The sequence below is a fragment of the Artemia sp. Qi Xiang Cuo genome, chromosome 21 (genome assembly GCF_049724085.1).
Source record: "Artemia sp. Qi Xiang Cuo chromosome 21, ASM4972408v1, whole genome shotgun sequence".
Classification (NCBI taxonomy): Eukaryota; Metazoa; Arthropoda; class Branchiopoda; order Anostraca; family Artemiidae; genus Artemia; species Artemia sp. Qi Xiang Cuo.
The window spans coordinates 29,000,775-29,017,297 of record NC_142814.1 but is presented as its reverse complement, the minus strand read 5'-3'; the positions used below and the strand labels follow the sequence as shown (position 1 = coordinate 29,017,297).

Genomic DNA, 16,523 nt, shown 5'->3' with positions numbered 1-16,523 from the left:
TGAGCCAGCAAAAAGTTGTGGAAAGTGAAGGTGCACATGCTACCTTTTTCCACCAGTTTAAATACCAGCATTATTAAAATCTTCCTTGACTAGCTGGATTACCCTGTAGTATTTCACAGGTCCAACTATTTGGAATTGCAAGCACAAACTCTTGAGTTTATTTTAACCAGATATGCTGTATCATTTATATAGATAATAAATAATATCTGTCCTAGGACACTTCCTCTTGGCACACTGCTAAGTACACTAATAGCCTCAGAAAATAATTTTTGGCCAACATTCAACAAACCTGACCAGCTGCATCTTTTGACCACATAAACTACATTATCCATTTGGTATATACAAGAAAAATATTCAAACTAAGTATTATGTGGTATACATTTTAAAAGCCCTTAGCAAGGACAAGAGAAAATAAATCATCAACAGGACAACTCGCATCAGGTACCTAAGCATCACTCGCATCAACTCGCATCAGGATATATAAGCATGGGACTCACTCAGAACAGTTTTGACAGGTTAGGTTGAGTGGAATCTGTGTTAATATAATCTTGAATTAAATGTTTAAGTACCTTATGTTAAATTGTTAATGTAAAGACTATTTAACCCTGAGTCTCAAACAGGGCACTTTGACATGTCTGCTATAAGCTAGTGAAAATGGAGGCATTTGAAAATACTACTCTTAAATAGTGTTTTAACATGGTATCAAAAACGTTTTAAAACCATACTTATAACTTTTATGGTTTTCAAGAATGATTACACTACTTCAATAAGTTCTTGCCTTATTTATTTTCTGATGGGTGGGGGAAGGGATGTTCTTCTTGTAGGCTATATGTTTGGGTGATCTATGTTTTTGAACTTTATGTACTGAGGGCTAATGGATTAAAAAAAAAGAGGGGAAAGAGGCAATCCCACTACATACTAGCAACCTTAATTAAAGGACAGTAGTAATGTAAATAAGGTTTTAAATTTTTGACACATTGAATAGTTGAAATTATACCTCGAGAATCCTGTTGTGAAACTTCACTAGCTTCAGCTGAAGCCCTTCCACCTACTCTTAAATGAGGAGGTATATATCTTCCTGGAGGTGGTTGAGAATAACCACCTCTGTTCAAGTCAAGAGTAGCAAACTGAAATTAAAAAGATGCTTAGTTTGTAGATCCAACTTGTTCTGCACATTAATTTCAAATTAATATATAAACTACACCAACATAAGGCTAAAATACCTGAAAAATACAGAAAGATACAGCAAGATTACTAAACAAAATCAGGAAGAAGGCATTTGCAAGGGCCAACAAGTCAGGTGAAATAAACCCCGTGTTTTTGGTCACTTGGTAAAAAAAATCATTAGGTAAAATCGTGGCGCTTTGCAAATCGATTATTCAAATGCAATATATTTGAAAAAAACCGATTTATTATAACCTAATTCCACAACATTTGAATTTATGAACATTGTCCTAAAATAGCAAATGTTTTTTGGATGTGACAGGAAAGTGCATGTTTTCTGGGCAACAAAATTTCCAGTAACCAAACAAAAAAGGACAAGAAACAAGCAGAAGACAAAAAATATCAGCTTGGCTTATCAAATTCATTATATCAGCTTATCTTTTTAAATTCATTATATTCAATCATGTTACTTGGTGCAGGTTGTTCCTGCATGTGCTTTGAGGAAGTTTCTAATTTTTTTGAAAAAAAAATAACGCCATCATTTTTTTCAGGTATCTCTTCTTTTAGTTTCAGATTATATGTATTACTATTGTTTTCAGGTATGTTTTTTTTTCTAATTAATTAAAAAACTTTTCCACAAAATAAGTTTTTCAAAGGTAAGTAAAGAACTAAATTACACAAAAAATTAGCAAAAATAAAATCAAATAATCTACCAAGCGTGAAACTACCACAAATCAGGATTGATAAATAAATGAAACCCAAAATGAACAGAAATTACAATAAATAACCCAGTCAAACTCAAAACGAGCAGAAATCAACACAAGTTGGGCTCAAAAGTCCTATGCCTTCCCAAGGCCAGAACATAATGCAAGGCCAAGGCCATGGCCAATAGTGCAAGGCCAAGGCCATGCACTTTACTGAAAAAATATAAATGTTTTTACTTTTATAACTTTAATAAATCAAATAATATTAACCTTTTGATTACTAAATATCAGTATATGTATGTTAAACTGACAATGCACATTCATTTGTATTTTTTTCAGTAAAGTGCAAATTATGTTCTGGCCTTGGGAAGGCATTGGGTTTTGAGCCCAATTTATGTTAATTTCTGTTCGTTTTGAGTTTGACTCGGTTATTTATTGTAATTTCTGTTCGTTTTGGGTTTCATTTATTTATTGATGCTGATTTGTGGTAGTTTCACGTTTGGTAGATTATTTAATTTTATTTTTGCTCATTTTTTGCTTAATGGAGTTCTTTACTTTCCTTTGAAAAACTTATTTGGTGGAAAGTTTTTTTTAATTAATTTCTGTTTGTTTTATATTGATATAGTCTTTTCAGGGAAAAAGAAAATAATACTTTAAATTTTTTCGTTTTTTTAAGAATTTATAGTTTGGCCTGCTATTTGTATGCTGGAGAAAAGTTTTCAGCAATTTTTAACAACATACACCCTTTTAAAAATCTGGTTACAAATAGTAGTGTTTAATTTAGTTTCATACTTCTCTAGTTGACCTTAAATAGAAAACTTGATACCATCTGCAAAAAAATCTGTTTACTTTCTTTGATAGCTTAGATACACTTACACTATTTTGATTTGGTTAAATTTTAAGAGCAGAAGTAGCCCCGAAAGTTTGAACATAATACCCTCAGTCATTCTTGGGATACTGCTGAGATACCTTATTCGGAATTAGCATTAACACATTGTATTTTGATTTAATCTTAAGGCGACATTTAGTTTTTAAACATAAGGCAAATGGGAGAGTGGCGTGGGAGGGGGATTAGTTTCCCTCCACTCACTTTCGACTATTAAAAAGGACATCAGCCCTTTCTATTTTCAATCGAATGAGCCCTTATCAAAGATCCTATGACAACTCTTTCAATACAAAGTTCCCTGGTCTAAACAACAACAACAACAAAAAAATAATATATTATACCCACATCAATCTTTACTATTAAAATGTCAAGCCTTTCAATCAATTTCGACTATTAAAAAGGGCACTAGGCCTTTCGATTTCCATTCAAATGAGCCCTTTTTGAGTTTCTACAACAACCCTTTCTATAAACACCTTATATGCCACAGGGCATAAATAGCAGCCCTTACCCTAAGGGCTGTGAGGGTGGCTGTCATCCTCTAAGACCTAATTTCCAAAACTTTCAACTACATTAAACAAAATGGCTATCTCAAAATATTGATTGGATGTGTCTGGGAAAATTGTTGGCGTGAGAGGGGTGTTAGTTGCTCTCCAATCACTTTCAACTATTAAAAAAGGCACTAGCCCTTTCAATTTCCAATCAAGTGAGTCCTTTTGAAGTTTCTATGACAACACTTTCAATAAAAACCTTATATGCCCCCAGGGCATAACTTACAACCCTTGCTCTGAGGTCTGGGGTGTCATCCTCAAAGACCTAATTTCCAGAACTTTCTGCAATGTTGAACAAAATGGCTATCTAAAAATTTTGATTGGATGTGTTTAGGGGAATGGTGGGCGTGAGAGGGGGTTAGTTACCCTCCAATCACTTTCAATTATTAAAAAGGGCACTAGCACTCTCAATTTCCAATTGAATGAGCCCCTTTTGAAGTTTTTACAACAACTCTATCTATCAAAACCTTTTATACCCCCAGGGCATAACTTACATCCTTTGCCCTGGGGGGTTTGTCATCCTTACATACATAATTTCCAGAACTTTCAACGACGTTGAACAAAATGGCTATCTTTAAACTTTGATTGGATGTGTTTGGGGTAAAGGTGGGCGTGAGAGGGGGATTAGTTGCCCTCAAATCACTCTCGACTATTAAAAAGGGCACTAGACCTTTGAATTTCCAATGGAATGAGCCCTTTTTGAAGTTTCTACGACAAAGATTTCAATAAAAACTTATATGCTCCCAGGGCATAACTTATAACCCTTGCCCTGAAGACTGTGGGGGGAGTGTCCTGCTCAAAGGTATGATTTCCTGAACTTTAAACTGTGCAGAACAAAATGGCTATCTCAAAATTTTGATTAGATGTGTTTGGGGAAATAGTGGGCGTGGAAGGGGTGTTAGTTGCCTTCCAATCACTTTTGACTATTAAAAAAGGCACTAACCATTTCAATTTCCAATCGAATGAGCCCTTTTTGAAGTTTCTACGACAACACTTTCAATAAAAACCTTATATGCCCCCAGGGCATAACTTACAACCCTTGCCCTGAGGTCTGGGGTGTCATCCTCAAAAACTTAATTTCCCAAACTTTCAACTCCATTGAAGAAAATGGCAATCTTAAAATTTTGATTGTATGTGTTTGGGGAAAATGTGGGCATGAGAGGTAGGTTAGTTGCCCTCCAATCACTTTACAACTATTAAAAAGGGCACTAGCCCTTTGAATTTCCAATCAAATGAGCCTTTTTTGAAGTTTCTACAACAACACTTTCAATAAAAACCTTATAAACCCCCCAGGGCATAAGTTACAACCCTTGCCCTGAGGGCTGTGGGAGAGTGTCCTCCTCAAAAACATAATTTCTATATGGAAATCAACTATGCTGAACAAAATGGCTATCTCAAAATGTTGATTGGATGTGTTTGGGGAAATGGTGGGCATGGAAGGGGTGTTAGTTGCCTTCCAATCACTTTTAATTATTAAAAAGGGCACTAGCCCTTTCAATTTTCAATCGAATGAGTTCTTTTTGAAATTTCTACGACAACGTGTTTTGTAAAAACTTTATATGCCCCCAGGACATATCTTACAGGCCTTGACCTGAGGGCTGTGAGGGGGTTGTCATCCTCAAAGACATAATTTACAGAACTTAATACTAAGTTGAATAAAATGGCTATCTCAAAATTTTGATTGGATGTGTTTGGGGAAAAGGTGGGTGTGAGAGGGGGGTTAATTGCCCTCCAATCACTTTCAACTATTAAAGAGGTCATTAGCCCTTTGAATTTTCAATCAAATGAGCATTTTTTGAAGTTTCTATGACACTGCCTTTATAAAAACCTTATATGCCCCCAGGGCACAACTTAAAACCCTTGCCCTGAAGGCTGTGGGGAGTGTCCTCCTCAAAAACATAATTTCTATCTGGAAATCAACTATGCTGAACAAAACAGCTATCTCAAAATTTTGTTTGGATCTATTTGGGGGAATGATGGGTGTATGGGGGGGGTTAGTTGCCCTCCAATCACTTTTGACTGTTAAAAAGGGCACTAGCCCTTTGCCCCAGGGCATATTCTTATATGCCCTCAGGGCATAACTTAAAACCTTTGCCCCAAGGGTTGTGGGGGATTGTCCTCCTCAAAAACATATTTTCTATCTGGAAATCAACTATGCTGAACAAAGTGGCTATCTCAAAAATTTTATTGGATGTGTTTGGGGGACTGATGGGCGTGGGGGGGGGGGCTAGTTGCCCTCCAATCACTATCGACTATTAAAAACGGCACTAGCCCTTTGAATTTCCAATCAAATGAGCCTTTTTTGAAGTTTCTACAACAATGCTTTCTATAATAACCTTATGTGCCCCCAGGGCATAACTTAAAACCCTTGCCCTGAGGGCTTTGGGGGAGTGTCCTCCTCAAAAACATAATTTCTATCTGGAAATCAACTACGCTGAACAAAATGGCTATCTCAAAATTTTGATTGGATGTATTCTGGGAAATGGTGGGTGTGGAAGGGGTGTTACTTGCCTTCCAATCACTTTACTTTCTATCTGGAAACTCAAATATGCTGAACAAAATGGCTATCTCAAAATTTTGTTTGGGGGAATGATGGGTGTATGGGGGGGGGGGGCTAGTTGCCCTCCAATCACTTTTGACTATTAAAAAGGGCAGTAGCCCTTTGAATTTCCAATCAAATGAGCCTTTTCTGAAGTTTCTACAACAATGCCTTCTATAAGAACCTTATATGCCCCCAGGGCATAACTTACAACCCTTGCCCTGAAGGCTGTGGAGGGAGTGTTCTCCTCAAAAACATAATTTCTATCTGGAAATCAACTACGCTGAACAAAATGGCTATCTCAAAATTTTGATTAGATATGTTTGGGGAAAAGGTGGGTGTGAGAGGGGGGTTAATTGCCCTCCAATCACATTCAACTATTAAAAAGAGCATTAGTCCTTTGAATTTCCAATCAAATGAGCCTTTTCTGAAGTTTCTATGACATTGCCTTTATAAAAACCTTATATGCCCCCAGGGCACAACTTAAAACCCTTGCCCTGAAGGCTGTGGGGAGTGTCCTCCTCAAAAACATAATTTCTATCTGGAAATCAACTATGCTGAACAAAATGGCTATCTCTAAAATTTTGTTTGGATCTGTTTGGGGGAATGATGGGTGTATGGGGGGGGGGGGTAGGTGCCCTCCAATCACTTTTGACTATTAAAAAGGGCACTAGCCCTTTGCCCCCAGGCATATTCTTATATGCCCTCAGGGCATAACTTAAAACCTTTGCCCCAAGGGTTGTGGGGGAGTGTCCTCCTCAAAAACATATTTTCTATCTGGAAATCAACTATGCTGAACAAATTGGTTATCTCACAAATTTTATTGGATGTGCTGGGGGGACTGATGGGCGTGGGGGGGGGGACTAGGTGCCCTCCAAACACTTTCGACTATTAAAAAGGGCACTAGCCCTTTGAATTTCCAATCAAATGAGCCTTTTTTGAAGTTTCTACAACAATGCTTTCTATAATAACCTTGTATACCCCCAGGGCATAACTTGCAACCCTTGCCCTGAGGGCTGTGGGGGAGTGTCCTCCCCGAAAACATAATTTCTATCTGGAAATCAACTACATTGAACAAAATGGCTATCTCAAAATTTTGATTGGATATGTTTGGGGAAATAGTGGGTGTGGAAGGGGTGTTAGTTGCCTTCCAATTACTTTACTTTCTATCTGGAAACTCAACTATGCTGAACAAAATGGCTATCTCAAAATTTTGTTTGGATCTGTTTGGGGGAATGATGGGTATATGGGGGGGGGCTAGTTGCCCTCCAATCACTTTTCACTAGTAGCCCTTTGAATTTCCAATCAAATGAGCCTTTTCTGAAGTTTCTACAACAATGCCTTCTATAAAAATCTTATATGCCCCCAGGGCATAACTTACAACCCTTGTCCTGAGGGCTGTGGGGGAGTGTTCTCCTCAAAAACATAATTTCTATCTGGAAATCAACTATGCTGAACAAAATGGCTATCTCAAAATTTTGTTTGGATGTGTTTTGGGAAAAGGTGGGTGTGGAAGGGGCGTTAATTGCCCTTCCAATCACTTTCAACTATTAAAAAGGGCACAAGCCACTTCAATTTCCAACTGAATGAGCCATTTTCGAAGTTTCTATGACAACTTCTTCAATACAAAGTGCCCTGCTCTAAAGAAAAATAAAAATAAAAGAAAAAATAATACATTGTGCCAACATTGTTCTTATATGCCCTCAGGGCATAACTTAAAACCCTTGCCCTGAGGGTTGTGGGGGAGTGTCCTCAAAAACATATTTTCTATCTGGAAATCAATTATTCTGAACAAAATGGCTATCTCAAAATTTTGATTGGATGTGTTTGGGGGAATGATTGGTGTGTGTGTGTGTGTGGGGGGGGGGGGGCTAGTGGCCCTCCAATCACTTTCAACTATTAAAAAGGGCACTAGCCACTCCAATTTCCAATCGAATGAGCCCTTTTCAAAGTTTTTATGACAAGTCCTTTGATACGTAGTGCCCAGGCATGAAAAAAACAAAAACAAAAAACATTGTGCCAAAATAGTTTTTTACTTAGGCAGCGCTATTGTGCTGCCTATGATTTAGTTTATGTTAGTTAGTATTTAGTACTTTTATTGGTTTATATTTATTCTTGCTTTTACAGGCATGTTTTTTTCTTTTAGTTTATGATTAGCTAATATTTATTACTTTTTCATTTTGTATTTACTGTTATTCTTTCAATTTCTGCCTTGAATGTGTATAATTTAAACTTGAGCTAGAAAATATCATCTTTGCGTCAAATGGTAGATTTTTAAAGTATTTTTAACTTTTAAACATCAACTAGACAATATATATATATATATATATATATATATATATATATATATATATATATATATATATATATATATAAGGTCCCTTAAAAGGCTCAGATGGGAATTTGCAGAGGAAAGTGATTTTCTTAAATAAATTACTACAAGTCTGACTTAAAACCCCCTTTAAGAAAGATGTAATGACAAGGCCACTGGATAGAACTGTACTAGTTAAGAGAGGAGCCAGGCCAGGTGCCATTGCCTCACCTTATTATTTCAATAATTATGTCCTCAAAGTTCAGGACCAGTGTCAGATGTCTTGTGCTCTCACTGGGCTATCTCCATAGTCACTAGTCACTACTGATGACATTTTTATTACTTCAGCCAAACTTCCTGAAACTTTCCAAAAACTGCAAACAGAATACTTCAAATCTTATCTTGAATTCAATGGCTAAAAGTCCAATGCAGTGCTGTTTACCTGGAAAGGCCCACTTCATGATGAAATTTTACTTGGTAAATCAAGGATGCATCTATCTGACCCAATAGTTTATCTTGATATTCCCAATGGAAATTCAATTTCTCACACTCATTATCTCGTAACAGAAAACATCAAATGATGCATATCAGCCTCATATGCTTCCATAGTCTCTGCTAAGCTTTGCGTTACTTGCTGTGACCTGGCAGAACTGTAAAACACTGTTGCTCTCCTCCACATCCTCTGCATTTCACCCTTCTGGAAGATTCTTACAAATACCTACTGAGACATCAAATTTGGACACAATTCAAAGCTTGTCAGATCCTACTATAACTGTTGCTAAACTTATAAAGAAACACAACCAAAAAAATTCAAGATACTAGGAACCATCTTCTTCTACAATAGTTACATTACCATAGTTGTATAGTGCTCTTTTGCTTCTTTTTTTTTAGTGCTCTATCATTTTCTTTTTGTATGAAGATGCATTTTCAATAAAAAATAATAATATTAACAGTAAATAAATATACTGCTGTTCATGAATCATTTTTAAAATGACTTGTGGGATCATCATTTTATCACACAAGAGCTACAGATTGGACCTAAAGCAAGTGTAGACTAGAGGTATTTCTTTAATGGGGTGGTAAAGCATTGTGCTGGACACTGAGAGCCCATGGGAGGTGAAGGCATTGTTATTGAAATAGACAACAGTGTATTTGTTTACCAGAAACCTAACTAGGGGAGGCCTCTAAACCTATTTGGGTACTTGATGAATTACTACCTCTTATACAGAGATGTGTAAAGCTAGGCTCAACTACACAGAGTGTATATTGGGGAATCTACTCTAGTCTGTCAGAACTTGGCTTAACTCAACACCAAATCAATTATTTAGAAAGCCTTGTTGATGCTAAAGATTCAGATATCTATACTTAGTGTGTTGAGAGGATATGGTGATCTTTGAGAAAAAGCTACAAGAGGTCAGGGATGAAGAGGATGTACCTGAAGCAGTACATTGCTAGGTTTCTCATCCTTGAAACCTACATTTTTGTATTCAAATACAAGCACCTTCACCATTTTTATCTAGGCTGATAATTATATCCGCCCTCCTGGTCATAACCCTCACTTTGCAAAGCCATGTAGCAAGAGCAGATGATGAACATGATCCAAGTGACAATTCAGAAGAGGACCTCAATCTCACTTCAGTCTCCAATGATTTGTAAAAGAGCAGAACCAAACAGAGGACAAATCAGCATAATGCCACAGGTTCAAGTGGTGAAAAATAGGGACTTAAGGACCTCTTTTTATCCAGAAGGGACCTCTCTAGGGACCATCCTGGATGCAAAATGGACCACAAAACTCAGTTTTTAGTAAGCTTTTTCAAAGAAAAGCAGTGACAAAACAGCAAATGACATTTGACTAAGGAAAAAAAATTGACTAAGACATCTCTCCATCACCAGAGACCAAGTGATAATAAGAGTAGCAGCTACCTTTTTTTTGTTCAGTACACATCAACAGAGTCCCATCTATCATGGCCTGTACTAGCTGTATTTCAACCATGCTCTTCGTTTCAATGCCTGAATGATTGAACTTTTCAAATTTGCTCATTCACTGAAGCTCTTTCTTCACTGAGAGCTTGCCCAGAAAGGGAGAAACCCTGCTCAATGCTGGCAGAACCATGTGAAATGATCAAAGCATTTTTTATGACTTCAGACAAATTTTGATATTCTCCTCCCTGGATCACATTGTTGTTGATCCTTCCTGGCTCTGGTAGAAATCTGGATAACTGGACTTGCTTAAACTTGTCAACTAGCATGTGCTTTTGTGGTGTGATGGGTAACTTGCTTGCAACATATAATAAATGCTGAGCAGAAACTGGTTTTGAAACTTCATCAGGATGCAGAAAAATTAATGCTTTCAACAAATGCAGAAATTTTCCACCAAATATTTGCTAAGGACATCTTGTAGCCACAGAATGATGCTTCCAAACATGCTGGATGAACAAGCATTTTGGAAGCTTGTCTACTGACTCAAGAAAGTAGACAATCTTGTCACTCACAACTGTATTCAGCAGTGACACAAAGTTCTTTTCATCTGTGAATGGGTGAAGTGTTATTTCATCACTAAGTTCTTTGGTTGCTTCAGCTTTGAACTTGTCTAGCCAATGTCAAGACCAGGAGATTCAGCTATGTATACAATTCATGCACTACACATTTTTTGGTGAAACATGTGAAGAGGTTTGAAGTATCAACAACAAACTGACACTGCTTTCATCATAATTTTTTGATCAGCCAGATGATCTCTTTGTATGCATTTGATTTCATAAGACTAGGGCTTCTCTTTAAAATATAGACAACAAAGTACTGAAACAGAGCTAGCACCTGTTTCCTTAGCCTTGGAGCAGCAGGTTCTATTGTTAACCAACTGGTTGGTATGTGTTTCAAAATGCAAGACTTAGGAATGCCAGTTTTCTGTTGAATCTTCCTCTTGTCTAGCCACCCACCCATTAAAAATGTAGTATACTTTGATATATATATTTGATATATACTCTTGTTTCTGCTTGTGATCTTTTTGGATCATCATTTGAAGCTCTTTCTTGCATTCAGAAGTTTATGGTTTTGTCAAACTTGACAACATAGTAACTGATACAGACTTCACTAAAAGTCATCATCTAGAAATGGGGCCTAAGAGCTTTGGTTAAAAAATAAGTGAACTTAGTTTGCCCAAAGGAGAAGTTTTTGACCACTGTATCTTTGAACATTTTTCCAAATACATCTACTATTCCATCTGTAGATTTCCCAGAATAGTCACATTGAATCATCTCCAGAGCCCATGTAATTTCTGCAACTTCTGTTTCATCCCACACTACATAGGCACCTAGGTACATGGGCAGTTTTGCCACTCTCTATGGAAGATGCTGCCAAGAAACAAAGCTGTTTTGGCATTAACTTTATGCTAACATTCTTCTTATATTCAGCAGTTCTGGCATGCTGCAGTAAAGTGTAGGAGCCCTTATGGCTGAAAAGTGATGTATTGCAGATAAAACAAAAGAAAGAAAAAAGATCTCCTGGAATGGCTCTACACCACTCTTTCTGTTGGTGTCCCATTACAGCTTCCTTTTCCAACCAAGTCTCCTTGAATTTGCACTTTCCTATTCTTATTCAAACTGAAACTTCAAACCCTAAACCTTAAAAAAAGAAAAGAAGTTTTTTGCAGTAAAGTGTAGGAGCCCTTATGGCTGAAAAGTGATGTATTGCAGATAAAACAAAAGAAAGAAAACAGATCTCCTGGAATGGCTCTACACCACTCTTTCTGTTGGTGTCCCATTACAGCTTCCTTTTCCAACCAAGTCTCCTTGAATTTGCACTTTCCTGTTCTTATTCAAACTGAAACTTCAAACCCTAAACCTTAAAAAAAGAAAAGAAGTTAGCAGAAAAATATAAAGGCTCTTACCCCAAATTCTTTCAAATAAGAGGGGTGCTAGGAAGTAGTCTAATAGTTCAAGAAATATATGTAAGCTCAAAATTCTGCAATAAACCTGGTTTTAACACTGCCTCCTTTATATTTTTGACTTGGAGCCATTCTCTTATTATTTTTTCCCCTCTGTGTCTAACAAAGTGACACAGAAAAGTTTTCTAAATAATTAACAAAACCAACTGAACTGTACAACCTCCTAGCCTATTGACTCCAAAGGCAAAGGTGGTCACCCCTTTTTTGTTACTAGTCTCTCTACTCTGTTCAGACAGTAATGCTGTAGCCTATGTATCAACAAGTTTTGTCTTTCTTAGACAAGCAAAAACAGGTTCCAAGAATCTCAATTGCAACAAAAATACTGAAAATTGTATACTCACAGGTGTTGGTAGCCTTCAGGATACATAGCTTTAAAACAAAGCAAGAAAAAGGACTTTAGGGAGCTTTATCAATTTAAGGGACCTTCACTTGATTTTAGGGACTTGGTGGCAGCCGTGCATAACCCATATAAAATGTGATTTTCAAGGTGGAGGCTGTAGCTTTCTGTTCAAGGTTTTCAGCAACAGTGATTCTAATGGTGTACTTTAAAAATGCTTCACTTAAATTGATTGGTTTTCCAACAATACTGTTTGGTTTTTGAGAATTTCCCAGTGCATCTGAATAGGCAACAAGATTAAAAGAAATAATAATTAGGCCTACTTTTTGTAAATCAGCTAAAAATGATAAATTTTTCATACTACAGTTTTTTTTTTGAAACAAATCTAGTTACCATGGGCTGTTTTGAACCCAATTAAGGGCTCTAAATGAAATTTTTCCCGAAAAGAAATGATGATTTGAAGCTTAAATTACTAACCTAGCTAAGAAATAGACATACCTTTTGAGTTGGTTGGGGTAAGTTATTAACTTATCCTTACCCTCCTAATATGCAAATATATACCCTGAATTGTATATATGCAATGAATTTTCTATTGTTTGGATGAAGTATTAATTCAATTTGAAGAATAGAGTGGCTCAAGGAGAATTCAATGTCTATTTACAATTCAGGTTAGGCAATGTAAGGGGGATGGGGTGACTGTGAATTTAACTATCTGATGCAAATGAATGCTATATTTAGATTCAGTGGAGGGGGGAGGGCGACGGGGCTAGATTTCAGTGGAGAGGGGGGGGTTAGCACACCCCCTAACATCACCTAAAGTAGGGTAATTTACTTAATTAATGCAAGTTTGTACTAGGCTAATTAACATGCTCCTAACACACATTTATCAGATCAAACTATTTTGCACCCCCACCCCCCTCAAAAGAGTCCTGGATCTACCCCTGTTTAGATTTAAGATGCAATTTTGCCTCTAAAGGCACAGCCTACCTATTTCTTAACTAGATTGGTAAATTAAACTCCTAAATTTAAGATCCCCTCCCCATATTTCTCAGTTAGGTTTCTAAGTTGTATAAGTTTCTTAAGTGAAGTATTGTGTCATTTACTTCTTTTTTTATCATTTTTGTAAAAGGAAGGCAACTGGTTATTCTTCACTGAATTTGTCTGTTCATTACTCTTTTGTTGCAGCAGTTTGTTGCATAGAAAACATAGCCTACCCTTAGAGACAAACATCAGGAAAACATGGTAAATATAGCTATACCAAATCATATTATTGAGTTAGGAATAGCCTGAAGTGAATACACCATTTGATGCCTTTTTTATGCTGATTACAAATTAAATTCATTTTTATCAGAAATGAATTTCAGCCCCCCCTATATATGCCAATTCAGGATATATATTTGCACGTTTGGGTTGGGGGTTAGGTTAGGGGGGGGGGTTGAAATTTCTGATAGAAATGATTATTATATTTGTAATCAGCATAAAAAAAGGCATCAAATGGTGTATTCACTTGATACCTAACTCAATAATATGATTTGGTATATATTTACCAAAAACATTTGGGCTTACAGTAGTTCTTGTAAATTCAGCAGCTTCATGAATAAGATTGTACACAATCATGGGCATAGGCAGCATGTTGTCTAGGGGGGGCTGTCAATAGTGTGATGGAGGGCCTTTTATCAACTGCTTTGCCAACCATCATGCTTTTTCAGCCATATCTAATGTAAATTTGAAGGTCTAAGGGGGGACAGCTGCCCCCCTCCCTACACCCATGTACACAAATGGAATTAGGGTAAAATTCTACTTAAGCTACTTCTGGCTATCTTGGAAAGGAGTTTGGTTAGGAAAATGAAATTTTCAGGGATAGATCTACAGGCTAAAGTATGTCCTGTAAAATTCTACTTTAGTTACTTTTACCTATCTTGGAAAGGGGTGTATGTTAGGAAAATGAAACTTTCAGGGATTGGTCTACAGGCTATAGGACATACTGTAGCCTGTAGATATATCCCTGAAAGTTTCATTTTCCTAACCAAACTCCTTTCCAAGATAGCCAAAAGTAGCTAAAGTAGAATTTTACTGTATGTCCCGGGAAGGTATTTTGAAGTACCTACCTCCCCTCCTTCTCCCTCTACAGGGCCTGACCTTTGATGACCTTTAAAAATCTGTGTGTTATAAAAGTGAAACCTTGTAAAATAGATCTTCTGCTTAAAATGAAGTCCAACAAAATTGTTTTCAGCTTCACAATTTTCCTCAATCCTGATTTATAGTTTTAAAGATATGCAAATACATTTCCTAAATTTTGAAAATTAACATTGATATGGCTTAAAATACTACTCAAATAATAGGAATTGCATTTTCAGAACTAAAGCCAGAGAAAAAGAATCTTATAACAGAAAATTAAGGTAAAATTTTGTTTTGTCATGTAGGCAAATTTCAGGATCCTCTAGAGTGAGAAGGAGAGGAGATAAGTCCTTCAAAATACCTTCCCAGGACATATTTTAGCCTGTAGACCCATCCCTGAACATTTCATTTTCCTAACCTAACCCCTTTTGGTCAATATCTACCAAATCATATTATTGAGTTAGGAATAAAGTGAATAGAGGCCTACACCATTCAATGCCTTTTTTTATGCTGATTACGAATATAATAAGCATTTCTATCGGAAATGAATTTCAGCTCCCCCCCCATAGCGGCAAAACCAAACCTAACCCGGAATTGGCATATATAGGGGGGGGGGGGTTGAAAATCATTTCTGATAGAAATGATTATTATATTCGTAATCAGCATAAAAAAAGGCGGTAAAATTCTACTTTAGTTACTTTTGGCTATCTTGGAAAGGAGGTGGGTTAGGAAAATGAAACTTTCAGGGATGGAACTACATGCTAAGGTATGTCCTGAGAAGGTACTTTGAAGTACCTACCTCCACTCATTCCCCCTCTATATAATGGTAAATTACTACACATTACTAGTTGTTTTTAACTCATATTTCATCCTATATTACTATCATAAATATAAATCACTGCTTACCTTACACAACTTCTGCTTTTAACCTTATTCATTAAAATATATTCCAAAATCCTATTTAAATCATAAGCCATTTAATTTTCAACCCATGCCGACTTTCTTTATGGTATATGAAACCAGGTTTGTTGTGATGTCACACTTGCCTTATCAGAAACCCTTACCCTTAAGGGTAGCAGGCACATACCAAACAACACTGTTGATAAGACCATTTAAACTGTATTAATTAGGGAAACTAAAAGTAATTTTCCTAACTCAACCCCTTTCCAAGATAGCCAAAAGTAACTAAAGTAGAATTTTACCAAAGGCATCAAATGGTGTAGGCCTATTCACTTTAGGCCCTAGTCCTAACTCAATAATATGATTTGGTAGATATTGACCCCTTTCCAAGATAGGTAAAAGTAACTAAAGTAGAATTTTACCGGAATTAGGCCTAATTAGCCTAGTGCCTTTAGAATACATCACTTTAAACAATTGATCAACATGAAAAAAACTTTAAGTGATTGTATTCACTTCCTTCCAAGCTGAATTATGCAAAACAGAAAAAATTTACCTTTCAATATCCATAGTATATTGACATAATAAACTTGCAAATTTCATGGATAAAATCCAGCAGTCTATAGGGAAGGCTACCTCAACTTTGAGAAAGATAGCATATAGCCTACTCTCTTAGTTAGTAACGCAATAAAATAAACCAACCTGCTGCTCTAGACCATGACCATTTTGAATAGATGCATTTCTCATAATACAAATTCCTTGTTGGAACCGAGATCTAATGGATTTATTTGTTTACTAAAAGTAGAATTGATTCCCTAAACGAAAGATTTTGAAAGAGCTTTGTTGAATTTTACCGTTGCCATCTACACCGGGTTACGAAAAGGGCGTCAGTGTCGAGAGTTGTTTTATTTGTTTCTTTCTATCGGCAGAAAGAATCTGTAATAATACTCATTATTCTGTTGAACAAGGCCTCGGTGCATTGTAATATATCTGCATTAAATCAACTTTAAAAAAGGATACAGAAACTGGTTGCCAGTTAATTAAAGCCTTAAAAAAATTATACTGATCGAGATCTT

At 36.4% G+C, this 16,523-nt stretch overlaps 1 protein-coding gene across 1 annotated transcript in view; it reads right to left on the bottom strand.

Moving 5' to 3' along the window:
- The window catches only part of bel (ATP-dependent RNA helicase bel), a 61,360-nt gene extending 45,092 nt beyond the window's left edge, over positions 1–16,268 (bottom strand). The window contains exons 1-2 of the mRNA XM_089107023.1: positions 16,150–16,268; positions 998–1,127 (exon numbers count right to left, since the gene is read on the bottom strand). Coding sequence (XP_088963149.1) covers positions 998–1,127; positions 16,150–16,194 — 175 coding nt within the window. The 5' untranslated portion in view covers positions 16,195–16,268. The remainder of the gene's footprint in view (positions 1–997; positions 1,128–16,149) is intronic.
- Between the last annotated feature and the right edge of the window lie 255 nt (positions 16,269–16,523).